General features: G+C 44.0%; 1 protein-coding gene across 1 annotated transcript; it reads left to right on the plus strand.

Annotated features, from left to right (window-relative positions):
* Positions 1–589: 589 nt before the first annotated feature.
* Positions 590–25,943, plus strand: LOC147892607 (tRNA synthetase class II (D, K and N) family protein). Its single transcript, XM_087387314.1, has 15 exons — positions 590–984; positions 1,063–1,206; positions 1,395–1,504; positions 1,619–1,730; positions 1,890–1,961; positions 17,964–18,055; positions 18,589–18,709; positions 18,849–18,971; positions 19,069–19,264; positions 24,230–24,417; positions 24,608–24,679; positions 24,772–24,870; positions 24,993–25,073; positions 25,152–25,209; positions 25,682–25,943. The coding sequence occupies exons 1-15, from the start codon at positions 592–594 to the stop codon at positions 25,861–25,863; spliced, it is 2,043 nt and encodes a 680-aa protein (XP_087243440.1). The 5' UTR covers positions 590–591; the 3' UTR covers positions 25,864–25,943.
* Positions 25,944–26,909: the final 966 nt, after the last annotated feature.

The following is a 26,909-nucleotide window of genomic DNA, read 5'->3' on the forward strand; positions in this document are numbered from 1 at the left end:
TTACGTGCTCCACGACGGAAAGGCTGCCTGTCACCGTCAGAGTCTAGACTGCAGTCATTGTAGTGGACCCACACGTATCGTTTGTCCCTGCTCCTGCGCAGTGCTGCCTAGTGTCCATTTCTCCTCTCCAAGAAACAACACATGTCGTCGCGCGGTCACTCCTCTAGGCTCTATTCTCGAAGCTCCTCCTCACCTCTTGCGAACCTCCCTTCTCCTCTCTCCGAACCTCCAAAACGCTCCACATGAAACTCTTCCTTAAAGAACAGTAAGATAAGATGTTCCCTTTCCTTTCACCTTGGCCACCTCCTCCTAAGGTGAGGAGTCTCCTGCCACCTTTCTCTTTATCCTCTTATTCACCTTGGCCATTGGGGAACGGCTGCTGGCGGGCACGTGGGTGCGTGCGTGGAAAGCCCTCTCTCGTGCGAGCCATTCCCCTATCCCCTTGTACTTTCGATGAAGGAGTGAGAGACGGTGTGCGGGCAGGGAAGTGGGAGAAAGATGAAGAGGTGGCCAAAGGTGAAAGGAAAGGGAAAATTGAGGATAAAAGGGAGGAAGGGAGGGAAGAGAAAAGCTAAGAAGAGGAGGGAGGAGATGGGTGCAAGGGCAGGAGCAAGGATGGTGTTGTTGAAACCAACAAGCCTTTGTTCTTCGTCTTCTTCATTTTGTTGTTCAAGGGCCTTCATCTCTTGTGGCTTCTCCCACTTTCTCTCTTCCTCTGCTCCTTTCATAACCTTCCCTCTCCATTTCTCCTCATCACCCATTTCCTCCTCCTCTCCCACCATCGCTCCCCTCCCTATCCCTATCCCTAATCCCCACCCCCTCCCTCCTCCCCCCCTCCTTTGGCCCTCCCCCTCCCATTCCTGTTCCTCCCTCGGCCTCCCCCTCCTTGGCCTCCGCGTCCGCCTCTGTGGTTGGGTCGCCTTGCACCGTCTCCATGGCTCCCTCACCTTCTTCAACCTCCGCGATCACTCCGGCATTGTCCAGGTGCTTTTTTGCTCCCCCCCCCCCCGCGCTTCTTCTGCTTCGTCATCCATGTATCTGTGACCTTGTTGCTCCGTGCAGGTCACCACGGACCCGGTTAATTTCCCCGAGGCTCACTCGATCGGGGAAAAGATGCGGCTCGAGTACGTTGTTGCGGTAGAGGGCCACGTGCGAGCTCGGCCGAAAGACGCCTTAAATCCTAAGATGGAAACCGGAGCTGTGGAGGTGCACCCTTACTAACAAACAACATAAGCGAGGAATTGCAATACTTGTATCTCCGGAAGGCAATATGACACACAGTTTTTATTCTTCCTATTTAACTACTTGAAACTTTCCTAATCATGGGCAAGAAGTTTGTGTCCGAGTTAAGCTCGCAGCATCCTTTGTTGGTTTGAAAATTCCTCTTTTCACAGGTAGTAGCCGAAGTCTTGCAGTTGCTGAATCCCGTTCGGGGGGCTTTACCATTCCTTATCACCACTTCTGATGAAATAAAGGATGTCATCACAGAAGAAGTCCGTCTCAGGTGAGTATGACCGGACCCAGCCTTAGGAATGGAAGACCATGATTCTGTGATGCATTTCTTTTCACGACTGATAAGCATGCATTTGAATGTTAAACGCATCCCTTTACTTGATAGGTATCGACATCTCGACTTGCGGCGCCCACAGATGAATGCCAATCTAAGGCTTCGTCACAAAGTTGTGAAAACGATAAGACGATTCTTAGAGGATGAACACCATTTTGTTGAGGTCTGCAGAGTAGTTTTTTGTGGATTGAGCTTCTTGTTCTTCAACTGCTAGGAACCGTTGTAGACCAAAGCTGTCAATTCAGTCTTGTGTATGTCACAATCCGAAGGATGAAAATGATGTTTGGATTGCTCAAATATTTAGGCTTGGCATGTTTTACAGATTGAAACTCCACTTTTGTCAAGATCTACTCCAGAAGGTGCCCGTGACTACTTGGTTCCTTCTCGTGTGCAGGTATTTACATGTTGTCTTTCTCAAATAGGAATATCAACGAGAGCATGAATGCTCCTAGGCATTGCCTTGTGGTTTATGGAGTGCAGTGGTTAGGTCAGGGCAAGAGAGAAAATAGTAAATATGAGAGAGAAATTAAAGAACATGCGAAGGTGCTGGGACTAGAAAAGCGTCACCTATTTCAGGCTCTATAATACGTTCAAAATTGATGGTTGAATCTGGAATGGTTGGAGTTGTGCTTGGGAACGACTACCTACAAGACGGACTTAAAATTGCGGGGATGGTCCAAGCTCCTTCCGGCGAGAATTGATCCAGCTCTGCCACCAGATAGCTAGCAGCTTGTCCAAAAGAGTAAAACCAAGTGGAAAATCTCACTCACCATCTACCAAGCCTTTGCTAACGCACCCCTCCAGTGAGGTAGTGCTGATGATTATTATTGCCTTGTACAAGCTATGTGCTGTTCTCTATACTTGGCTGTCTGTCTCAATGCCGATTGCGCATAACCTTTTGTCCTTAGGAGACTTGGCCTATGGGCAACATTGTTGGGCTTCCGTGTACATAGTACATCCTCATGTTGCTGACAAGCTCTCTTTTGTCCTAACCTGCCAGACTTTCTAGGCCTGCCTTGGAAAGTGTTGTGGCTGGCACCTGCAACCTATTTACCCTTCCTCTCTTTTATTGCTTTTCTTTGATGCCCCTAGAATTTTGTAATGGGCATGAAGACTACATCACTTTCTCACTAAATGGATGCTCAAGTATGTGTGGGTGTGTGGATTTGTATCTGTGAGAGCATACTTTTATACTATGGTCTACACCCACTGTTGGGCGCTGATGACGTTAGTGGGGATGTCATAGTAGCTAGTCCTTGCTATGTGATGGAGTTTATGGTTTTCAATCTTATGAGTGACTATCATGAGATTGAAACTGCACTATGTTGTGTTTTTAGACGATGAGTTTGGGAATGTTCCTGGATTCATCTAGGTATATACTTTCTCACTAACTATGCCCCGATTGACTGGGGGGGGTGTAAAAATAAATAAATAAATAAATAAATGTATTTCAAGGTTTGGCCGGTAGATATCTTTTATGTTTTCATAGTGCGAGTTATTCGTTGGATGTATAGTACTCAACCTTGGTTGTTAATCCTTGCTAGGTAGTGAGCTAGGTTTTGGAAGTAGGCTGGTTTCTTTGCTGACAGCTGGTTTCTCTCTTTATTTGCCACTTTTGGATTGCTAATTTGTATGGTTGGTTTTTCAAGCATTAATAGACTGTTCTTTTCTTTGGGAAGAAAAAAGGGCAAACCCCAAGACAGGCTTAACTTTTTCTTAGTATTGGTCCAACTGCAGTGACATCCTTTGAAGTGTGGACTACAGAATGAGATGAGCAACTTGAACGAGTGCTTAAACTCCATAAGCAGCAATATACTATGACAATGGAGGAAGATAACATAGCTCAAGATCACAATACAAAGGTCAAGGCTGCTCATGATCAGTTGGTGGCAGCACGTTATTGTGTAAAGGGGCAGACTTAGGGTCAAAATCTAATGTGACCAAGGTTGGCAGTTCATAGATCACGTTGGTTGCTGGCCGGCTTAGTTTGACCCCCTTGAGGTCGGGGAGCTGCCTATGCCTATGGCTACAAAGGGCCGCATTGCCATCTGCTCCATTATTCCCATATAGGTCTTTTACTAAGGCCTAATACATACATTGGGAAGGGATTGGTGCTTGCAGACCCAGACGACATCTAGGACTGGAAAGACAGATGCTGAAGCCCCTTTCCTCATTATCGGAACGATGATACGAGATTCATCATATCCAACTTATAGTGAAATCCTTTGAAGTATGGACTATTGCAAAGGAGACCAGTGAGACGAGCAACTTGACATGAGTGCTTCATCTTCAGAACCACTTGTATACTATGACAGTGGAGGATAACATAACTCACAATCAAATTTGTTCGTGACCACCTGTAGAGGGACAGACTTGGAGTCAGAATCTAATGTGACTAGGGTTGGCACGACCACAATCACTCTTGGGAATCCGGACCTGCATACAAGCACAAACAATCGATCATAGAACCACAAAGAGAGGCGCATGCATGCTCACCACCCAACCATGATGCTCACGGGTCTAGGACCCGTAGAATTCGAGCATCCCCTCGAGCCATAGGTTGAGGTGCTGGCACGAACATCTACATTCAACCAGTCCACAATCTCCTGGCGTCCCATACCACCAGAAGGCGTCCATAAGGCCTCAAGACTGCGTAGGGAATTCGGGCTATGCTAAAAAGCAGGTGCACGTCCGCAACACGATCCAGGATCCAGACCAGCAAGGAAGAGCTAGACTTGCTGTGACTTGCGTGAATGAAAATTGAACCCCTAGGCCCCTTATATAGTCTCTAGCCCAGTGCCGCTAAAAATAGTTAGAATCCTAACTCATCTGTTGCCCTTGCAACCCAACTTGAGAATCGCTTGCTTAGCCCCTAGCCTCTCTAGGCTATCAAAGCTAGTCTTGTGCGCCTAAGCACATGTTAGATATGATTCACGCACATGACATACTCCCCTTTCTCTAAGAAATCAACTTGAGTTCAAAAGAAAGTCCGGAAACTCTCTTTGAAGGTTAGTCAATGTCTCCCATGCAGAGTCCTCCTCGATACGATCCTTCCATTCCGTGGTCGTCCTGTATCTAACTTGATGTTCATGAAATCCAAGAATACTTTGGGGCTCGTGCAGTATATAGTCACCAGAAACGTTTCGAAACGTAGAAACATGAAACGTTTAAAAAAAAAGTAGAGGTTTTGAAAGGCCTGATTGTACTTTTTAGTGCCAAAAATGTCTAAAATATGTCCCCCATATACATGGCATGTTCAAATGATGCCTAACATGTAGAATTTCCAGTAATACTATCCTTAACCACGTTTCTTTGGGATAGAAACGTTTTGAAACGTGAGAAACGTTATATTCCCCAAAAAAATGCGTTTTGTTGTGACTATGGTGCGGTTTAAAGGTTAAATCTTCAACCTCTATAAGCTCTTGAGTAACTACCTGATCCTCAACATCCAGTACTTCTTTCAGTCTACTGACGTGAAAGACTGGATGAATCCTTACATTAGGAGGCAAATCCAGCTCATATGCAACTTGGCCAATTCTTTGGATAACCTTGAATGGACCACAATATCTGGGGGATAATTTTCTAAGTGTTCAGTATTGAGATTCTTGGATTCTTTGGGAATACGCAAGTATACCGTTCTTCCAATAGAGAACTCTCTAGACAAACTATGTCTTTTAGCATTGTCTTGGATACTTCTGATAGACTTCTAAGTGCAACATCTCTTGCATGTCTTGCAAGAATGTTTTCGTAACGTCATTCTTGATTCCCTTGAATCCAACCATTATTGGAGACTTAGGTTGATACCTGTACATAAGCATAAAAGAACTGAAACCATTACTAGAATGCTTTGTACTGTTATAAGCAAATTCAACCATGGCTAAGTAGTCTTCCCATGATGAGTGCCTCTTGGAAACATATGACCGAAGCATATCCTCTAGAAGTTGGTTCACAACTACTGTCTGGTCGCTAGATTGGGCATGTTCGGAGGAACTCTGTCACGGGGGCATGAAATTCTAAGTACTTTAATGTACTACAAGACCGTGACAACTTTGGTTTTAAAAGTCCAAGCATGGGCTTAATAATTGTAATTAAACGCGGCATGGTGCTTAGCACATAAGCGTAATTAATCCCTAGGCCCAAAGGCATTCCAAGGAATTAAAAGAGTGGTTGTTGGGAAATGATGATGTGGCATTTTTAATGGGCCCCCTAGAGGGCCATGTACCTTCAGTGGCCCCCCCTAGAGTACCAGGTGGCTCTAGTGCCTTCTACATGCTCCTTTGCCATTCCTGGACCTTCATGGGCCTTCTAAACTTCACATGTGTGGTTTTCTCTCTCATCTTCTCCCTTTGTTGAGATTTTGGACTGGTTTTTCAGCCTCCTTCAGCTGAATTCCGTTTTTCTTCATTACTCCTCACCCGTTTGGATTCCTCGACTTCCGTTTGGATTCCTCGACTTCCCCTCTGCCTCCCCTTCGTAGTGATATGCTTTTCCCTTCGTGCGTTTGGTAGAACGGGCAGAGCTGAGCACTTCTTTTCCTGGTCGAATTTGCAAAAGTGGCTTTTTCTGGACCTTTTTGCTTCTACCGCCTTTTGGGCCTCTCCTCTTGCAAAGCTACAGCTTTCTGTTGAATTTCGAGTGGTCCCATGCGCTGGTTGACTGGTTTTTCTCAGTTTTGGAGGACTTTTTGGCGATGAAACTTCTCCAAAACCTTCTCAATGCATTCCTCTCTGAAGCACGCTTCTTTTGAGCCCAAGAACTCCCATTTCTTCGCGACAGAAGTGCTTCTTTTCGCATTTTTCAGTAGAATTCTTACTGGTCGGCTCTTGTAAATGCTCTTTCTTCATGCCTTTGCACTCCTCTTTGGCTAAGAATGCAATTGGGCATTGGCTACTATGTCCTCTTGGCGATTGAGGACTTGGTTCGAGTTTTCAGGGCTTGGTGAGTTGTGATTTTGCTGCTGCAATTTCTTTTTGCCATAAGCTATTGGTTGGCCTCGTGTGCCGCCTCTTTCTTGGCTCACAGGTGCCCAGGCAGTGCTACATGAGTCATTCTTTGGTTGGGTACTTTGTTGATTTTATTTTGGAGCTTTGAAAAGCTTTGTGAATGCCATCTGGAAACCACTCAAAGAGAGTGCAGCTGGGGTGCAGTGTGATTGCATCTGAACAGCCAATGGAATTGCACTCGGAAAAGAGAATGCCTTTGGGTTGAGCCTATGGGTTAAGTGCACTTATGTGATGGTGTTCTATGCTTGAAAGCCTTGTGAAGGCTTAGTGAATTGGGGCTGCGTGCTCAGTTGCAGGGAAGGTCTCCCAGATGCAACTTGTAATCATTTCACCGTGAAATATAAAGAAATACCGAAAGGGGCGCCACGGTGTTTTGGGCCAATCGGGTGCACTTGTCTATGTTTGTTGAGCAGGGGCGTTCTAGCCTCCATCCCTTTTTCAGTGGTTTTGTTTGTGAACAAATGGGTAAATGCCAAATGGTGATCATGCAATGGTTAATGGTTGTGATATATGCTTTGTGAGCTGTAAATAAGTGCTGAAGTGATTAAAGGTTTAGTTCCACTGTCCTCTGAGTGATTAGAGGCCGGTTTCATTGGTTCCATTGCGGGATACCTTACACTCTTTCTCAAGAGGTGGGCCTCGGTAGTTTGGTGGAAGGATATCTTTGCTGCACTTTTTGACAGCTGAATATTACAACCATAAACATGGTGAGTACCCATGAGCAAGAGAGCTCCACAACTCCTCAATGTTTTGTTAGGGATGCCTTTGGATGTACCGTGTGCATGCTATCATTGGTACACATGATAAGAAGCTTACCTTGACTTATAGGGGTAAAACCCAAGTCATAGATGCAAACTCGAAAGTGGAATCAGTCCTAGTTGTATCCGCTTCAGCCATTGCTTCTATAATGAAAAAGCATCTTTCAGCATATTTGATTTTTGTCAAAGAAAAAGAACCAGTTGAGGATGAATCTAATTTTTCCAAGTTGGAAAAACAGCAAACTGAGTTTTTATTTCAGTTTCAAGATTGTTTTTCAAATGAACTCCTAGAGGAGTTATCTGCTGAGAGGCCAAAAGATCATACCATTGATATCATTCTTGGTAGTTCTCCACCTAACCGACCACCATACAGGGTGAGTGCGGCACAGCAGGAGGAGATCATGTGTTTGGTGAATGAATTGTTACAGAAGGGGCTGATTCAGCCAAGCTCCTCTCCATATTGTTCTCCCATCCTACTTGTGCAGAAGAAGGATGGATCTTGGAGAATGTGTATTGACTACAGGGCTTTGAATAAGATCTCAATCAAGAATTGATTTCCTATTCCATGCATTGATGACATCTTGGATTGATTAGAGGGATCAGCCATCTTTAGTCACATTGATTTGAAGAGTGGTTACCATCAGATACGAATCAGGCCCGAAGATGTATATAAGATTGCCTTCAGGACCACTTTTGGGCTTTATGAGTTTCTTGTCATGCCATTTGGTTTGACTAATGCTCCTACTACCTTCAATTGCATGATGGATCGCATTTTCAGAGAGCACTGGAAGTTTGTGGGTACATTCTTTGATAACGTTATCGTGCACTCGAAAGATGAAGAGGAGCATAGGCAATACTTGGCAGTTGTATTTGCAGAACTCAGGAAACCATAGTTAGGGGAAACGGGAACGGGGAAACGGGAAACAGAAACGGAAATGGAAACGAAAACGTTTCGAGATTTTTGGGAGGGTTGAAACGAGGAAATGCCACGTCATCAAGGGGGTTTTAGAAAAGGGGGTTTTGAGATGATAACACACACATTTAGATTGCTACAGCCTACAACCTATTTGTAACTTAAAATATAGTGCATAATACTTACCACACTGTCACCTAGAAGTTAGAACTTAGAACAAGTTACAAATTAGAACTTAGGAGTTAAACTTAGAAGACTGAAAGAGAGGGCTGAAAGAGGGGGCTGAAGGAGGGTTGAAAGAGGGCTGAAGCTTGAAAGAGGGCTGAAGGAGTGGAGTTAGAGCTTTGAAGGAGGGCTGAAGGGGAGTAGATGATGATGGAGGGATAAAGCAGCCTGCAGGAGAGAAAGGAGTGAATGGGGATCAAGGAGGGTTGGAAAACCTTGAGGATGGAGAGAGTATGAGGCTGAAGGAGTGGAAGGAGCGAAACATTGCACAGGAGGCCAAAATCAAAGTCAAAACGACCAAAATTGGGCTGGCGGCGGATTTTCGCAACATTTGGAGACCCTAGACACTTTATTGTCTAAAACAGGCGGTTTCTGTGCACATTATCTCACGAGATGGAGTGAGGATGGACCGTGCCAAGATAGAGGCAATCAAGAATTGGCCTCCATTGAAGAATCTACATGAAGTCCGTAGTTTTCTTGGCTTGTGTTCATACTACAGGCACTTCATTCGCTATTTTGCTGAAATAGCTTCACCCTTACATGCTTTGCAGAAGAAGGTAGTGCCTTTCCGTTGGGGGAAGAAAGAAATTGCAGCATTCAATGAGCTGAAAAAAAAGCTATGCTCTGATCCTGTCATCATTTTGCCAGACTTGCAAAAGCCTTTTGTTCTTCAATGTGATGCAAGCGGCAATAGTGTTGGTAGAGTGCTTATGCAAGAAGGCAGAGTGGTTGCATATGAGAGCAGACTGCTCTGAGATGCTGAACACAACATGAATGTGTATGAGCAAGAATTGGTAGCTGTAATTCATGCCCTTACTATGCGCGCTTTATTATTCTTGACCTGCAACCTGTAGGAATTGTGTAAGCTAGCTACAAAGAAACCCAAGAGGGTGATATGATCCATCGTTATGCAACGTCTTATTTCTATCAAAATATTCCCTATCATTTTAGCCAAGTTAGGCGTTTTATAGATGATTTATTTGTACCGGATGTTCCTAACTTTCAAGACTTTATGTACAAAGACGCTTGTGCTTTTGGAGAAGGAATCTATCCTCTTGACTCTTGTGAACTGAAATGCACTTCAAGAGGAGATTCTTGTGTTTTCTTAGATCTTAGACTTTCTCAATCTACCATAGGATTAGAGGTTGATATATACGATAAATGTGAACAACCTCAATATAGTGGTTTACGCATTATAAAATTGCCTCACATTGACTCAAACATTATATGGAGTCAGTTCTTCCCGATTCCATAGATTTTCTTGCCTTTGTACAACTAAGTAGTCTTTTATCACTCAATGTAGTAATTTGATCACTTTACTATTACACAAGAGAAGCCATCGCGTCCATGTGAGTGAGTCTGAAGTTGGGTCTGCATAGCAACAATTTGCTAGAACTTCTGCTCATGGTTCGAGTTCAGGAGCGCAAACTTTTCATCCAATCCCATGAGGAATTGGTTGAAAGCGTCCTTAGTAACGAGATCCTCATAGACATCATAGTTGTCCCCATCAACGTCCCGTTCAGACTTGGGGAAGGCTGGTTGGAATTGGTTATGTTCTGGTTCGCCTTAGGGAGAGATTACTTGCATCAGCCATCGAAAAACAGCAACGGAATGGTCGAATGAAAGGGGGTTGTGAATTGTAAAGACCTGTCTGAGATGACAATTGGAGGGGTGAAAGGCTTGGCGCACCATCTGAATGAGTGGGTAGAACTGACTGAAGGCTGCCCTCTTTGACGAATTGCTGAAGTGCTGATGAATGAGTTCGAGGTGCTACAGAGGTGCAAACATCCTGCCAGTCACACAGCTCGTGAGTTGTGCCTAGACCCGAGCGATGGAGGTGCCAACAAGCTTGGAGCTGGACGAATACCACAGAGGGGAAAGATGCGTTGAAGTGGCGGCAGGAGGCAGGGAAGGAAAAAAATGGCTAGTTGATGGCGCATCCACTAGGCGTCAACAGATTTGGAGGGAGTAGTCAGGAGCGCCAGTTTTATAGGGAACTAAGCCCTAAGTCCTAAACTAGTGCCCTAACTTCCAAAAAAGCAAAATCCTCCAAATTTACGTGGATGCCATGTAGTCTACTCTGACGAAAAAGCAAGGGTGCTTTTCGTCATCTCACAACTCAGCGTGACGGATTTCTACCCTTCTCTCAGGGTACAACTTAGGGTCCCACTGGGATTTTCCAATCAGGAAGCTCCACCTTGTGTCTCTTCTCCCTCATAAATCGCATCACTAGCCCCAAAAACGTCATCTTAGAATCCAATGCCAATCCTTCCTCAATTTGACCCGTTCCTCTCCAACGAATTGACAACTCTCTCTTCCTAACAGGAACCAAACCAACCAGGACACGTCTTCCCACACATGGAGATCACTCCTTCCCTACTTGCTGGCAAAAATTGAGTAGTTCCTAGCCAAAATAGTGCACAAACGAAATTCGCACCTACCTCGAAATCGCTCTCCTCCAGAAATTCGCCATTCAGGAGTGGCTCTGACTCCAACTGATGCAACCATGATCGCTCTTGGGAATTTGGACCTGCACACAAGCACAAACAATTGATCATAGAACCACAAAGAGAGGCACATGCATGCTCACCACCCAAGCATGATGCTCACATGTCTAAGACCGCAGAATCCAAGCATTCCCCTGAGCCATAGGCTGGGCTGCTGGTGCGAACATCTACATCCAACGAGTCGACAAGCTCTTGGCGTCCCATACCACCAGAAGGGGCCCATAGGGCAAATCTGGGCTATGCTAGAAAGCAGATGTGCGTCGCAACACGGTCCGAGATCCAGGCCAGCAAGGAAGAGCTAGACATGCTTTGACTTGCGTGAATGAAAATTGAACCCTTGGGCCCCTTATATAGGCTCTACCCTAGTGCCGCTAAAAATAGCTGGAACCCTAACTCGTCCATTGCCCTTGCAACCCAACTTGAGAGTCGCTTGCCTAGTCCCTAGCCTCCCAAGGCTATCAATGCTCGTCCTATGCACTAAGCACATGTCAGATACGATCCATGCACATGATGTCAGGATAGTGGAGGCTACTGAGTGGGAAATGAAGGCTTGGCTGGCCTCTATTTATAGGGCTGGAAATGAGCCAACCAGCCCCAAAACTGGCCGACTTTTGGGTTGGGTCGGCTGTTTTGGGCTGCTGGCTGGGTTCATTGCCCCATAAAAGGCTCCATTGGTTGGGGTGTAGGGCAGCGTATAAAGGCAGCCCTCCCCCAGCCCATTCCCCTTCACATGTTCCAGCCTTGAGGGGGCCCAGAAGGGCTCCTATCCTAGGCTGGACCAAGACCTATCACTAATGCTAAGATGGGAACACTAACCTACTGTTCTCCAATGGGTACCAGTGAACAAGAATTAATCTTTTGACTTGACCTAAGGTTGAGAGATTGACTTACGTAGCTTGTGCTTGACTATCGTTGGACAAGGGCTCACAAAGGGATTAGAGCATACGACAAAAATGTTCTATTAGGGACTATTACGCGCTTGTCAATGTAGCTAGTGTGTCACATTGCACCCAAGTGCAGGGGCACACATCAGATACGATCCATGCACATGACATCAGTTGATAGACGAGGTCGGCTGTTGGTCATGTCGGGGGGGGGGGGGCGCTGCCTACCCTTGAGGCTACAAAAGGGCTCATTGCCTCTACTCCATTATTTCTGTAGGGGCTTGTTACTAAGGCATGCAAAAAGGAGTAGGCAGCAGGTCAAGAGGCAGCATTTGTTTTCCATAGATCTCTAGCAATTTGCGGGTCGGGTTTGGTAGTTTTTTGTACTTGCAGTCAACACTTGTTGGAGGAATAAAGTACTCTCTATTTGCTGCATTTCTCTTTTGTACATTTCCAGATCTGAGTTTATCTCATTTTTGCACTTGTGAATTATTTGATTGGAGAGAGTTGTGAGATCCATATTCCCATACGAGGTTTGGCATTCAATTGTTGACGTTATTTCTAACATCCTATGTGTATAGTGAGAGCAAGATATTCCCAAATTACTCCATTACAAATGACTGTTTGTTTAGGAAACGAAAAGTTTGTGTAGAGGACATTGAGGATATTTTTTAGTTTGGCGATTCCAAGACGTGGCCGATGGCTCGCAGAAACTTCAAGGGTATAATGAGTGAGAGAGAAGAGCACATAGCTTGGGTACTCCCAAGGCTGGAATGGCAGCTCCGCGCTGGAGAGCTGCAAAAAAACGAGGGGACTTCCCGTCCTGTTATATCCCCAAGGAGGGCCAGGGCTTTCCCAGAAACTAGGGCTTGATTTCCAAAGAGGCATGTAGGGGCTGGAATTGCCAGACATGAAATTCATTGCGAATTTGGATGTTGGAGGCAATCCCAGCTCTTAAGCTCTTCTAATCACCCTATAAGTCTATCAAAGTTGTTGAGCTAGCTTGATTATTGTTGTCCTTTAGGGATGCATATATGAGCTTGTGTAGCTTAAGGTAAACGATGTCTCCTTTCTTAAACTCCACATGCCTTGTTCTCTCATTGGCATTTTTGGCCATCCTTTGTTGTGCCCTGGCTGTAGTTTTGCTTGCTTGCTAAAGCAATGCTTCCATTTCAATCACCATTTAACGTAAAAGAAAAGTCCTAATATATCGGTTCCCCTTTTCTTGCGCGAGAGGATGCAAATGGCAATGCTCTTGTGGACGAAGAGGAGATCTATTGGGATGCGCAGCAAGCAATTTATGCTATCTCTTCTCATGCCTTGATGGGTGCCAAAAGTGTTGAAACTATCAGATTGAAAGGACAAATTAATGGCAGGACTGTTCACATGCTTGTGGACAGCGGTAGCACTCATAGTTTCATCAATTCTAAGACCTTACAGAAGGTGGGACTGATTGCTACTGAGATTGATCATGGGCTGAGAGTAGAGATGAAAAATGGACAGCATTTGGTCAGTAAATTTTGTTGTCAAGATGCAAGGATCAAGCTCTATGAGGATTATGAATTTGCTGGGGATCTCTTAGCACTGGATATGGGCCCAATAGATGCTGGCTGAGCTGCGATTGGCTGAAATCTTTGGGTAAAATCAGCATGGATTGAAATGCCCTCCAGAGAACTCAGGAAGGAGCATGCCCTCTACGCATTGAATGTGTCAATATCTCAGGGGGTAGCATTCCCCGTGTTGAGGATTGTGATATGCAATAGTTGCTGTCGGAGTTTGCTGATGTATTTGTTGACATGCCATCCCAATTGCCTCCCAAGAGGGATGTAGATCATGCCATTGTTGTAGAGCGTGGCAGTAAGACAATAAACAAAGCCCCATACCGTTTCTCTAAGGTTGAGCAGGAGGAAGTGGCAGTATAGGTGCGGGAATTGCTCGAGAAGAACTTCATCTCTCATAGCACTTCTCCTTTTGCCTCCCTGGTGCTTATGGTGAAGAAGAAGAAGGATGGATCATACCGCATGTGCATTGATTACAGGGATCTAAATAAGGCCACTATCAAGAACAAGTTTCCGATCCCCAAGATAGATGACTTGTTGGATGAACTCAAAGGTGCTCAGTTTTTCACGAAGATAGATTTGAGGTCTGGTTACCATCAAATTAGGGTGAAAAAAGGAGATGAGCACAAGACGGCCTTTCGCACAGAACGGGGCTTGTATGAATTCAAGGTGATGCCTTTTGGATTGACTAATGCACCGGCCACCTTCCAGAGGCACTGATGAACAAGATATTGCAGCCACTTCTTTTCAAATGCGTGCTGGTTTTCTTTGATGATATCCTCATTTACAGCAACGATAGACAAGAGAACATTAAGCGTGTGAAGCAAGTGCTAGAAATTTTGAGGATGCATCATGTTTATGCAAAATCCAGCAAATGCACTTTTATGGCAAAGGAGGTTGAGTACTTGGGGCATATTGTGAGTAAACGTGGCATTCGGGTGGATCTTGCAAAGGTGAAATGCATTAAAGATTGGCCATAGCCACAAAACCCCACCCAATTGAGAGGATTTTTAGGTCTTGCTTCCTTCTACAGGTGCTTTATTCGCAAATTTGCCAGGGGGGCAGCTCCTCTTACTGACCTCTTGAAGAAGGACGCTTTTGGGTGGTCAAGGGAAGCACAACGCAGCTTTGAAGACCTGAAATTTGCTCTCACTCATGCACTTGTCTTGGTATGCCCTGACTTTTGGCGTCCTTTCATTGTGGAGGCAGATGTGAGTGGCAAAGGATTGGGGATTGTTTTGAGGCAAGAACACGGGGTAATGGCCTTTGAAAGCTGGAAGCTTGATGCCAAAGAACTCAATTTCCATGTTCATGATCAGGAGATGTTGGCTATCTTGCATGCTTTCAAGAAATGGCACCACTATCTGTACGGAAGTAAAATTAAGGCGAAAACAGATCATAGGACACTCAGATTTTTCCTCATCCAGCCAAATTTGTCATATAAGCAGAAGAGGTGGTTGGCTGCAGTCCAATCCTATGATTTTGACATTGAGTACAAAAAAGGGAAGGAAAATGTGGTTGCAGATGCCTTGTCCAGGATGTGGGCTTGCAATTTGTTTGCTATCTTTACCATATATCAGGAGTGGATTCATGGCATTCAGGAAGAGTATATGCAGAATTCTAAAGCAGCTCCCATATTTTCAGATTTGCAGAAGCCTTCTAGTCAGGGTCATCCGGATTTCAAATTGCATAATGGGCGGTTGTGGTGCCAGGACAGGATTTATTTAGTGCCAGTCTCAAAATACCGCCGGTTGGTTTTGCAAGAAATGCACTCCTCTCCCATGGCTTGACATGTGGGTATCACTAAAACATATGAAAGAGTCAAGTGGAGCTTTACCTGGCAAGGCATGTGGAGAGATGTGGTTAAATACGTGGCTGAATGCTTGCCTTGCCAACGGAATAAAGTAGACAACAAATTGCCCGCAGGTCTCTCGCAGCCATTACCCATTCCAAAGGGCAAATGGACGCACATAGCAATGGATTTCATCATAGAATTGCCTTCTACAGAGAGGGGATGGGACCGCATCTTTGTTGTGGTGGATAGAATGACAAAACAGGCCCATTTCATACCCACTAAGACCCGGTATTCAGCATTGCAGGTTGCTTGGCAATTCATTGAACACGTCTTTAAGCATCATGGTTTCCCTCTGGAAATTGTCAGTGTTAGAGATGCAAAGTTTATGGGTCACTTTAGGCAGGACATATTTACAACAGTAGGTACTTTACTCACACCTAGCACTGCTTACCATCCTGAGACTGATGGACAGTCGGAAAGGGTGAACAAATGGGTGGAGGAATATTTGAGGTATTTTTGTCATGATACTTAGAAGTCTTGGGATAAATGGTTGTCACTTGCTGAATTTTGCTACAACAGCACCAAGCATCTCTCCATTGGCATGAGCCCGTTTGAGGCAATGTACGGGCTTTTTGATGTGACATCTATCTAATCCTATCTACTATCCCTTCCTCCTTCTGCGCACGCTCACTCACTCTCTCTCTCTCTCTTCCCTACTCCCTCTAAATCTCTCCGTCTCTTTCCTACCTCATTCTCTCTCCTACCCCTTTTCCTCCCTTCTTCCCCTCTCTCTCTCTCTCTCTCTCTCTCCCCTTTTGCTAGTCTATCCCCCTTTCTCCAAATCTGCCCCCACCCCTTTTCTACATATTCATAGTATTTTTTTAGCAAACCTCTACCAAACATGTTACATAATCATACATTTCAAGCCTTTTGAGTATCATGGCAAAAGAATCTAAGGTACTTTTCCATCCATTCTATGTGTCTATCTAGTGCCCATGATGACAAAAAGCTCTTGCCAAAAGTTCACCATAAATTTGCAATCTCTATGGAGAAGGTCATTGGTTTGAAAATATAGTCCATGAACTGTGCTGCTACTTTGAGGCAGAATAAGTAGTCTTGGTTGGGAACTCTTGTAATATTATCAGTCACTACCACGATGCTGTTTTGTCACTTTGCTGGGATATCAAACTGTTGATGAATCCCATACTAATGTGTGTCCATTTACCCTTTCGGATAGGGAGTGGCTGAAGCAAGCATCCCTATTTTCTTGGCACAGTACACAGCTCTTGATATAAGCTACACGTGCCTTCCATAACGCTTTCCTTGAAGACCTTGTATCCTTTCATAGGTTTGTGAGTCCAGCATGGCCAGGATTGCAAATAAACGCATTTGGTTTGCTATTGAAATGTTTGGATGATTCGAAATGTGACCCCCTGCTCCCCCCATGAAAAAAAATGCAGAACTAAAGCTTTCTTGTTTCCAGAATAAGAATTGAAGCCTAAATTTTCTTCATATAATTGCTTTTAGAATTTTGAATGTCAAAGCTACGGAAGTGTGTGTGTGTGTGTGTGTGTGTGTGTGTGTGTGTTCCCACACGCCCCATATCTTATGGCATTGCCCTGAATCATATGATTTCTTCTTCTTGTTGCGACAAAGGCTTTATGTCCGTTTCCTAAGTGCTTGCTTTGATAAAGTGTTTCTGGCTGTTTGGTTTTCATCCAGTAAGGCAGGGATATGATCTTCTTTCGTCATTGGGCACTATGGACTCTATGGAAGGACCGTAACCATCGAGTCTTTGGTGATCCCTCTCTGGCTAAGTATCAGTTCTTCGGGGCATCCATAAGGCAGTCATTTTATGATTGTCTACATGCGTGGGATCTATGCTGAAATGTTTGGTGTATTAAAATGGTTGAAACCATTTGAATGGCCCCCATTTAACATGGGCCCTATTATCCAGCTCCTTCCCTTGCCTCCCACTATACCCCAAAATCCTAGGATTCTATGTTGAAGTTATAGTGAGCAGATACGTGTCTAGGTAGAATCTAGAAGCAGTTGATGTTTGGTTCAGAAACATTTTGTCCCTAGATGATTAAGAAAGGCTACACAGAAAACGAGTGAATATGATAGTTATAGTGTTTAAATAAGCATTATAGGACTTTACAATGTGCGCTATTATAATGGGCATGCTACTGCCCACACGACAGGCTTAGCCATGTGCCATGTTCTCTCTATTTCTCTCTCTCTTCCCCTTCTCCTTTCTCTCTCTCTCTCTCTCTCTCCCCCCCCTTTGTGCAGATTCTAGGTGAGATGGTTGTCTAACTCAGTCAGGGTGATGTATATGAAGAGTGTCTCAGCCAGGAACTTCTGTTTATGAAGGGCCAAGATTTTTCTCCTTCTTTCTCTATTGCATGAGCATGTAAAAATGATCCAAAAGCCGATCTTTTGTTCGTTTCTTAGGCTACTTAAGGTAGGTGAGAGATCCCAAGGGAGCCTTTGCATTTTGAGAACAATCTGGACTGGCTGGCGTGCTGTTACTTTAAAGTATTGTGGAGAGGGATCTTTTCTTTTTGTAATGACCTTGCCTTTCTAACCTCGGTAAATAGACTCCAGTGGAAAGGCTATCGTGTATAAAGTGACGGAATGCTTGTTGCATATATTCTACTCTTAGGAGGCTGTACATACATCGCATTGTCAATTTGTCTTCCCTTTTCCAGCAGTGAGTCTGAAGTTTTTTCCTGCTGTTTTGCTGAAGCCAGGGGAGTTTTATGCTTTACCTCAAAGCCCTCAATTGTTCAAGCAGATGCTCATGGTCTCAGGTTTTGACAGATACTATCAGATTGCGAGGTGAGCTTCTCCACCATGTGCTGTCTTGAAAGTCTCCCTTTTCTTGGTGGAGGTGATAATTGCGGTGGCTTCTAGGGTCATGGAAGCTGTACTTACTCTGCACCTTTTTCCTCCTCTTCTTCTATGTGCTCTCTATTAACGAGTGCTAGAACCTCGACTGGGGCTTAAACTCTTTCTTAGATGTCATGCTCCTAAAACACATTGTCTCTACTAAACAAATTTCCTGGTTGATGGATTGTATAGCTGATACCATTTCGATCTCGTAAATTTTTGCATCGAGCTTTGTCTTGCTCTTGTCTGGAACATGCATGTGGTGTCTAAAACCAAAAAAACTTAAAACATCTGAAAGAAGCCTTTTACCTTAATAGGCTTCACGTGGAATCTTTTCTTGTACTTCTTTTGTCAAGCCTTTTTATTTCCTTTTTTGCACCCTTGGAAACTGGTGAAAGGAAGATGTAAGGCGCACAATGCACATACACAGCAGATCTTCAGGGAATGTAGCTTGGTCGTAACTGACGCAATTATTTTTTCAGATGCTTCCGTGATGAGGATTTGAGAGCAGACAGGCAGCCAGAGTTTACTCAACTGGACATGGAGCTGGCTTTTACACCTCTTGATGAGATGCTTAAGCTGAATGAAGATCTTATAAGACATGTATGTTTCTGTTTTCACTTCAGAGCTTACAGCAAGTTCTGCTTGATGTGCGAAGCTGTTACTTGGATTGATACTTGATTGCTTTTGATGTGAAGCATTAGACTGAAATTTTAAAGGTGCAGCCTTATGCTATTTGCAGGTGTTCTTGGAGGTGAAGGGTATTGAGCTACCAAACCCGTTTCCCAAGCTTACTTACAAGGAAGCTATGGATCGGTATGGATCAGATAAACCCGACCTCCGCTTTGGGTATGAGCTTGCAGATGTAAGTTGTGTTTTTGCTTCTCCTACCATGATCTGTGCTTCTGTGTAAGTTTCAGTCTATGTTTTGTTGCTTGATAATGTTGTGTTTTGAAAAACAGGTTTCCAGTATTTTCAAAGGATCAAGCTTCCAGTTATTTTCTAATACAATCAACTCAGGTGGTGTGATAAAGGCCTTGACTATACCTGGGGGATGTACAAAATTTTCTGGAACGAGCCTTAAGAAAGGGGACATCTATCAACAAGCAATCAAGTCGGGTGCAAAGGGGTTGCCTTATCTGAAGGTTCTAGATGGAGGTACTTATATGAGCCGTTATACTTGATTGCTTACACCAGTGAGTAGGCTGTCATGTATGATGTTCCACATGTGGCACTCTCTAGGGGGCTTCTGGAAATTGTTAGACATCTCTGGTTTTGAAGCTCAAAATTCACAGTCCCCCTTCCAACTTGCTCCTCCGTTGTGCATGGATTCTTCCATCCCAAGTCGATTCTCTAAGGAATGTAGGTTATCTTCTCTCGGTCGTATTGATGCCCTCTGGGCCTTGGTATGTGCCATGTAGCTTTAGTTATTGGCACTTAGGTCAGCTAGTACTTTTAGTGTCTTATGACACCTAGTACTAGTGGTACCACTAGGACACTGGGTCCTAGGGTTCTCTTTTATAGTACTTTGTACTTTCATTTTCATTCTTCTAGTTGATATGACGGGTTCCACTTCTCGCTCCACTCTTGTGCATCCTTTTGCTTCCGTGAGCCTATAGTGGTATCAGAGCTCTTCCTTCCCGGACCTGCTCCCTACTCCTAGCTTCTTGCTTCTAGCTCCAGCTCCCGGACTTCAACTCCATCGTTAAGCTTCAGCTACCGGACGTCCTGCACAGCTCCGATGCGACCTGTTGTCTGTACGATTCCGTACAGTTGTACAGATTTCCATATGGTGCGTCAGCTCGTTCGTACAGTCGCATGGATTTTCCACACTGTGCATCAGAATTTGCAATTGCCACTTCAGGTTTCAGAGTGATATTTGTTGGATACAGATGCTTAGTATATGATCTTCGTGATGACAATGCCATAGTTCTCACTGGCACTTTGCAAAAGGGGTTTTATCACCTTGATTATCACTCAGCTGCACTTTCTATTGAAGCATTTGCTATTTCAGATTCACAGCTTGCTGAAACTCATCTTTGGCATGAGAGAATGGGTCATCTCAATTATAGGCCTCTTGCCAAGTTACATTCACAGGGCATGGCAAATGATGTACCTCAAACTCACACAGTTTCCAAACATGTGTGTGAGGGTTGTCTTTTGGGTAAGATGCATAGGTTTCCTTTTCAAAAGAATTGTCCAAAATTCTCACAAAGGAAATTGCAGCTAGTGCACAGTGATGTCTGTGGCCCAATGAGGACAAATGCCATTGGAGGGTACAAATATTTCATGACTCTAATTGATGGCTTCACAAGATATTGCTGGGTATATGCTTTAAAAGCCAAATCTGAAGTGTTCTCATGCTTTCAGAGGTGGCTGAATATGGTTGAGAATGAATCAGGATGCTTGTCATCCTCAACATAGATAGGGGGGGCGAGTATATGTCAAAGGAGTTTGATGCATTTTTGTCTTCACGACGCATTGTTCACTCATGCACCACTCCTGACACTCCTCAGCATAATCCTCTTGAAAGGAAGAACAGGTCCACTATGGAGATGGCCAGATGCATGCTTAAGGCTAAGTCCTTGCCCAATAAATTTTGGCTTGATGTAGTGATGTGTGCCAACTATGTGCTGAATAGATCACCTACAAGGGCATTGAGGACTGTTACACCTTATGAAGCATGGAAAGGCAAGAAGCCTTCACTTTCACACATGAGAGTTTTTGGGTCTCTTGCACATGTTCATGTACCATCTCAGTTGAGACATAAGCTTGATGATAAGACAATCAAACGCATATTTATTGGTTACAGCCAGGAGAGCAGAGGGTATCGGTTGTACTAACCAAATACTGGGAAGATTATTATCAGTAGAGATGTAATCTTTGCTGAACATTCGGCTTCTCCTCTTGTGGACTGCAAAGCTAAGCCATAAGTTGACATGTTTGATGCCTTTGACTCTTGGTTACCTCTACTTCCCTCAGAGGGGGACTTCGACCAGCAACATGAGCCTCTTGCAGGCCCTCCAACAAGCAATGATCAGCCAGCACCCCAATGCTGATTTGCAGGTTCTTCTTCCAGCACAAAATGATCCCACCATTCATGATGCAGTGATTGAGGCAAGTTTCCAGATGGCTTCTTGACACATTGAGGGACAGCAAACAAGATCAACCTCTTGCTGCTCGGACAAGATAGACAGATGCATGGTCACTTTCTTGAGTTTGCACTCCTTGCTACAGCTTGCAATGAAGAGCCTTTGTGCCATAAAGATGCTTTTGACAGCAAAGAGTGGATGGATGCAATGAGAGCTGAGCTACAACAATCTATTGCCAAAAATGACACACGGGAATTAGTAGATCTCCCTCTCGGCAAACATGCCATTGGTACCCGGTGGGTCTACAAATTAAAAAGAAAATCTGAGGGCAGCATAGATCGACACAAAGCTCGTCTTGTTGCAAAAGGGTATGCTGAACAACAAGGCATTGACTTTGAGGAGACCTTTGCTTCCACTTCCAGGATTACTACTATTAGATGTGTCATTGCCATTGCAGCCCATCACCATTGGCAAGTGCACCAGCTTGACGTCAAGATTGCCTTTCTTCATGGGGATCTGCAGGAAGAAGTTTATGTGACACAACCTCCTAGCTTTGAGGTTGTTGGCTTTGAAAACAAGGTATGCGGGCTGAGGAAAGCCCTTTATGGTTTGAAGTAGGCACCCCGGGCATGGTATGCTAAAATTCATGCACACTTACTGTCCCTTGGTTTTCAGAATAGCCCCACAGAGCCCACTCTTTATGTCCGTGGGAGTGGATCTGATTTTTAGTGCTGATTTTATATGTGGATGACATGCTGATCACGGGCCCTGATACTTAGCATATTGCAGCTTTCAAGGATGATTTGCAGGAAGCTTTTGAAATGTCAGACATGGGACAGTTGCACTATTATTTGGGCATTCAGTTTGCTCATGTTGAGGGGGGTATCATGATGTCATAGTCCAAGTATATTGGACAGCTCCTTGATCGTTTTTAGTTTGAGGATTGCAAGCCAATCTCTACTCCAGTGGACCCTGGCTTCAAATTTTCAGCTCATGATGGCAGCCCACCATGTGATATCACTCTTTACCAGCAGGTTGTTGGATGTCTCATTTACTTATGCCACACCAGACCTGACTTATAGTATGCAGTATCCCAGCTTAGCAAGTTCATGCACATGCCCAGTTCACAGCATTGGCAGGCAGTGAAGAGAGTCTTCAAATATCTCAGAGGCACTCAGGATTCAGCCCTCTTCTATGGTGATTAGGGTTCACTTACCATGCATGCTTACACGGATAGTGACTGGGCAGGTTGTTCCGACACCAGAGTGTCGCATACCGGCATATGTTTTTTACTTGGTAGTTCATGTATCTCTTGGCTCAGCAAGAAGCAACGAACAGTTGCCACATCCAGACGTGAGGCTGAGTACAGGGCAGCCTTCACCGCTGCAGTAGAGTGTGTCTGGCTTTGACACTTACTTACAGATCTTGGTATTCGCCCGACATCCTCTACTATGGTCTGCACTGACAACCAAAGTGCTTTGGCCATTGTGCGTAATCCAGTGTTTTATGCGCGTACCAAGCACATTGAAGTTCACTATCATTATGTTCGAGAGACATAGAGTTGTCCTACCTTCCCACAGAGAACAACATAGCAGATATGTTTACAAAGGCACTTCCTCGTCCCAAGTTCGAAGTCTTTCGACAGGCTTTACACTTGGCTCCCTTTGTTACATGATTTGGCATACCTTGTACATTCATAGGTGGTATATCCTTTTGGATGAACATGTGTCACCATGACTAGAAAATACCATGTATTCTGAGACGTTTCTAGAATACTTCAGCCTATACCATGGAGGGTGGTTTGTAGGCCATCTTCTCCCGGTCGTATTGATGCCCTATGGGCCCTGGTATGGGCCATGTAGCTTTAGTTATTGGCACTTAGGTCACCTAGTACTTTTAGTGTCTTATGACACCTAGTACTAGTGGTACCACTAGGACACTAGGTCCTAGGGTTCTCTTTTATAGTACTTTGTACTTTCATTTTCATTCTTCTAGTTGATGTGACGGCTTCCACTTCTTGCTCCACTCTTGTGCATCCTTTTGCTTCTGTGAGCCCACAAAAAAGAGATAGTGGTAGCAGCTGGAGTAGAAGGCCTGCCATTGTAGGCCCCAACATGAGGGACACAAAGAGGCATAGATGATAGGAAGTGGGATGCTGCTTAATTCATCTAGATATATATGGAGTGAGACATGATTATGGGTAGGGACAGGAATTAATCAGAGCGAGAATGACTCTCCAAGTCTATGAGATATATAAGGAGTGAGATATGGGTGTGGGACAGTTAACTAGAGTGAGGATGACCTCTACTAGGTTTACTAAAGGCTGTTTCCTTTCTGTAGTTTTACGTGCTAGGCACTGTGATAGCCGTTTCTCGTTGAGTTCAAAGAGGCAAGCTACTCCCCCAAGGTCTCTGCCTTCTTGCATCTGGATGGGTGGACAAGGGACTCCTAGACGTACCCAGAGGCATCAGTAGTCCTCTCTGAAGGTTCTCACATATGTTAGTGCTAAACTAACATTCTCTCTCAAGACTCTAGTGCATATTCTCTCAGGCTTTCCTTCTTTATATTTCAAATGCATTCGGGGCAGGAAATCTTGACTTTCAATATGGCCCTCTGTCTGAGAGACATCTATGTAGCCTCATACGTGTGGAAGTTCATAATCAAGGTTGGTTCCTTTAATGCATTTCCTGCATCCAGACTTTACTGGTGGTCTGTAATTCCCAAGGGCAGCAGAAACAAAGGAAGTTCTCATGGCAATCCCAAGGAGAACTGATCTGCCAAGAAGGAACCATGAGCTGCCCATGGTGGTAGCCTGTGTGCTGCCCATATGGCAGCCTCTCTTTTTCTTTTCACACACCTATAGGTGTCTCTCCCTCAAATTTGGGGGTTTACAGGCCGGGAGTTGACCCAACTTTCCCAACAAATTGATAATCTGGAAATGGAATCTCGCAATGGATGGTTGAATGTGATATTTACTATCATTTTAAAAATAGTGCAAAAGCATTCCCTAAATATCAATGGTTGCTCACAGGTGATGTCGATGGAATGTCAGCACTGACCTCGAGTCTAACAGGAGATAAGAAAGAAGACTTGTTTCAGAAGTGCCTTGCGAAAGCTGGGGATCTTATTCTTTTTGCTGTGGGCCAACCTTCTACAGTACACAAAATACTCGATCGGATGCGGAGATACATTGCAGAGCAGATGGGCATTATTGATGAGGTTGTCATGGGTAATCGTAAAGTCGATTTGTGGGTTTTTGTAGATAGATTTTTTGCACTGAAATTGTGCGCCCCTAAATTGATGGTCAAAAGATTTTTTGCACTGAAATTGTGCGCCCCTAAATTGATGGTCAAGTGCTTTAGTTGGGGCTGCATTACTGTACTTACAGTGTTGTCTTTGTGTGAAGCAGTCTGCTCATTCTATTTTGTGGATTACGGACTTCCCCATGTTTGAATGGAATGATTCAGAACAGAGGCTAGAGGTATATTCACTTTTGTCTGATCTTGACTCAAATCACTCAGAATTGTGATCTGCAAGGTGCATCTTTTTATTGGTGAAATGTTATATGGGCAGGCCTTGCATCATCCATTCACTGCTCCAAATCCAGATGATATGGGAGACCTCAAAACAGCTCGTGCCTTGGCTTATGATTTGGTTTATAATGGAGTTGAGGTACACTGATCGGCCAAAATGTTGCTTAGTTTTGCAAGCAGATTGTGAAGTCTGTTATCTTAAGTAGAATTGCTTTACTTTAGATTTAAAGCCTTGATGGTTAAACCTTGCTACTGGAGCAGATTGGTGGCGGGAGCTTGAGAATTTATCGGCGTGATATCCAACAGAAGGTGCTTGCCTTGATTGGTATCACTGCTGAGAAGGTGAGTCACTGTGGCACATTTCTTTGTTATGCAGAGGTGCTATGACGTGAGTTGTTTTTAAGTACCCTGATTGTGCAGGCAGAGGAGAAATTTGGCTATCTGTTGGAAGCCCTTGAGCTTGGTGCTCCACCCCATGGTAACTCTCCTGGACTCTGTTATGACTTAGAAAAGTAGTTTCGGTCTTCCCTGCTGGAAATACAAAATTTTCCTGAAGTTTCTGCAAGAAGCTCTGAGTAGGCTTGTGTATGTCAAAGGATCTTTCTTTAGAGTACATATGAAGCATTGAATAGTTTGAGGTCATCTTTGTGTTACTAGCTGGCTCAAACTGTTGTCTGGGTTAAAGGAAAGATGTCTATTTGTTGTGTTGCATCATTAAACTTCTTAAAAATCCTATAGGCTTATAATGCTTTTCTTGCCCCACCATTTCAGGGCCCCAACTTCTGACTCATGTTTTATTTCTTTTATTGTTATTGTGACATCTTATTAGCGTGCAGTATATGTCGTGAACGTTAGCCATGAATCAGGGGCCTCCTTGGCCTTCATGTTCTTGATCTCTGTGAGTTTATTTGTGAGCGGTTTCATCTGAATATATGTACTGTCTTGTGCAGGTGGCATAGCATATGGACTTGATAGATTGGTGATGCTACTAGCCGGTGAAAAATCCATCAGGGATGTTATAGCATTTCCAAAAACAACAGCAGCACAGTGTGCCCTGACGAGGGCCCCCTCGTCAGTTGATGCTCAACAGCTGCAAGAGCTCTGTCTGTCTACTTCTGTTGCAATTCAATGAAATTCATATACGAGCACATGGTTTGGAGGCCATCGATTTCTACCAGTGGGTGGATGAGGTTCCTGCCACATAGCTCACCCTTGATTTTTGGGAGAGTTAGTTACACCTCAGCACAATCTAGAGTACGGACTCCTACTTTTCCATCCATCGCAATTTCATGTACAGGAATTATTTTCTTGGATTATTCCTTACAGTTTTCAATGGTAGACACGAAGGCCTGCGACCAGGGGCTTTAAAAGATGGCCTTATATTATTGAGGTTTTTGATTCATCCTTCTTTGTACAGTCGTCCACGGAGATGTAAAAAAAGCTAGTTCATGATTTGCCTTACTGTATTTATGCATCCTATCTGTCTTTCCGAACAGAAATGGGGATAATTCTCTCACATGGCTCCTCGTGTTTTTTCAGTAAAGTTTATTTGTCTATGTGGAGTATGTTGAAGAAACATAATCAGTCTATAGTTCTAGCATGTCTCACTTTTGTTTTTCGAGGATAGTGTAATAGAGGAATACAGTCCTTCCAAGAATGGAACCCTCCCTTTCCTGCAATTTCAAAAATAAGGAAACAAGAAGATGAGCATGCATAGACATAAAGATAAAGGAATACAAGCCCTAATACACTCGTGAACTCTATAAAAAGAGACGTCTGAACAACTCACTAATCTTTGGGACAAGAGGATGGCTCACATCAACCCCAAAAGACTTTCCACACTAAAAAGGTTTAACATAAGCTGAAAACAAAAAGTGGGGAGTTGAATAGCCCGTTTTTGTTTTAGTTTCAAAAGAGAGTTTGTTTGAGTATGCTTGTGCTTTCTAAGTTAGAAAAGTATTTTTGTCTCTTTGTAGGAAACAATACATAAGTGTAAAGGACCATTTAGCTTTTTATGTTAAAAATAAGAGTGAGAGTGAGTGAGAGATAGATAGCGATATTCCAGTTTTTTGGAAGATTTTGTTTCTTGACTTGCTTGTTTATTTTTGCTTAGTCACCTGCTGCCTTTCTTCTTTATTTCTTGTTTTCTTTCTCTTTTGTTTATTTGACGTATTTTAG

The sequence above is a fragment of the Dipteris shenzhenensis genome, chromosome 16 (genome assembly GCF_047967505.1).
Source record: "Dipteris shenzhenensis isolate YYH24624 ecotype China chromosome 16, Dip_SZ_1.0, whole genome shotgun sequence".
In the NCBI taxonomy this organism is placed as follows: Eukaryota; Viridiplantae; Streptophyta; class Polypodiopsida; order Gleicheniales; family Dipteridaceae; genus Dipteris; species Dipteris shenzhenensis.

Bases quoted from the DNA above. Each gene is read 5' to 3' on its own strand.
- LOC147892607 (XM_087387314.1), top strand. From the start codon at position 592: ATGGGTGCAAGGGCAGGAGCAAGGATGGTGTTGTTGAAACCAACAAGC. The intron at 985-1,062 runs GTGCTTTTTTGC...TGCTCCGTGCAG, and splicing joins ATCACTCCGGCATTGTCCAG to GTCACCACGGACCCGGTTAA. The intron at 19,265-24,229 runs GTACTTATATGA...GGTTGCTCACAG, and splicing joins TCTGAAGGTTCTAGATGGAG to GTGATGTCGATGGAATGTCA.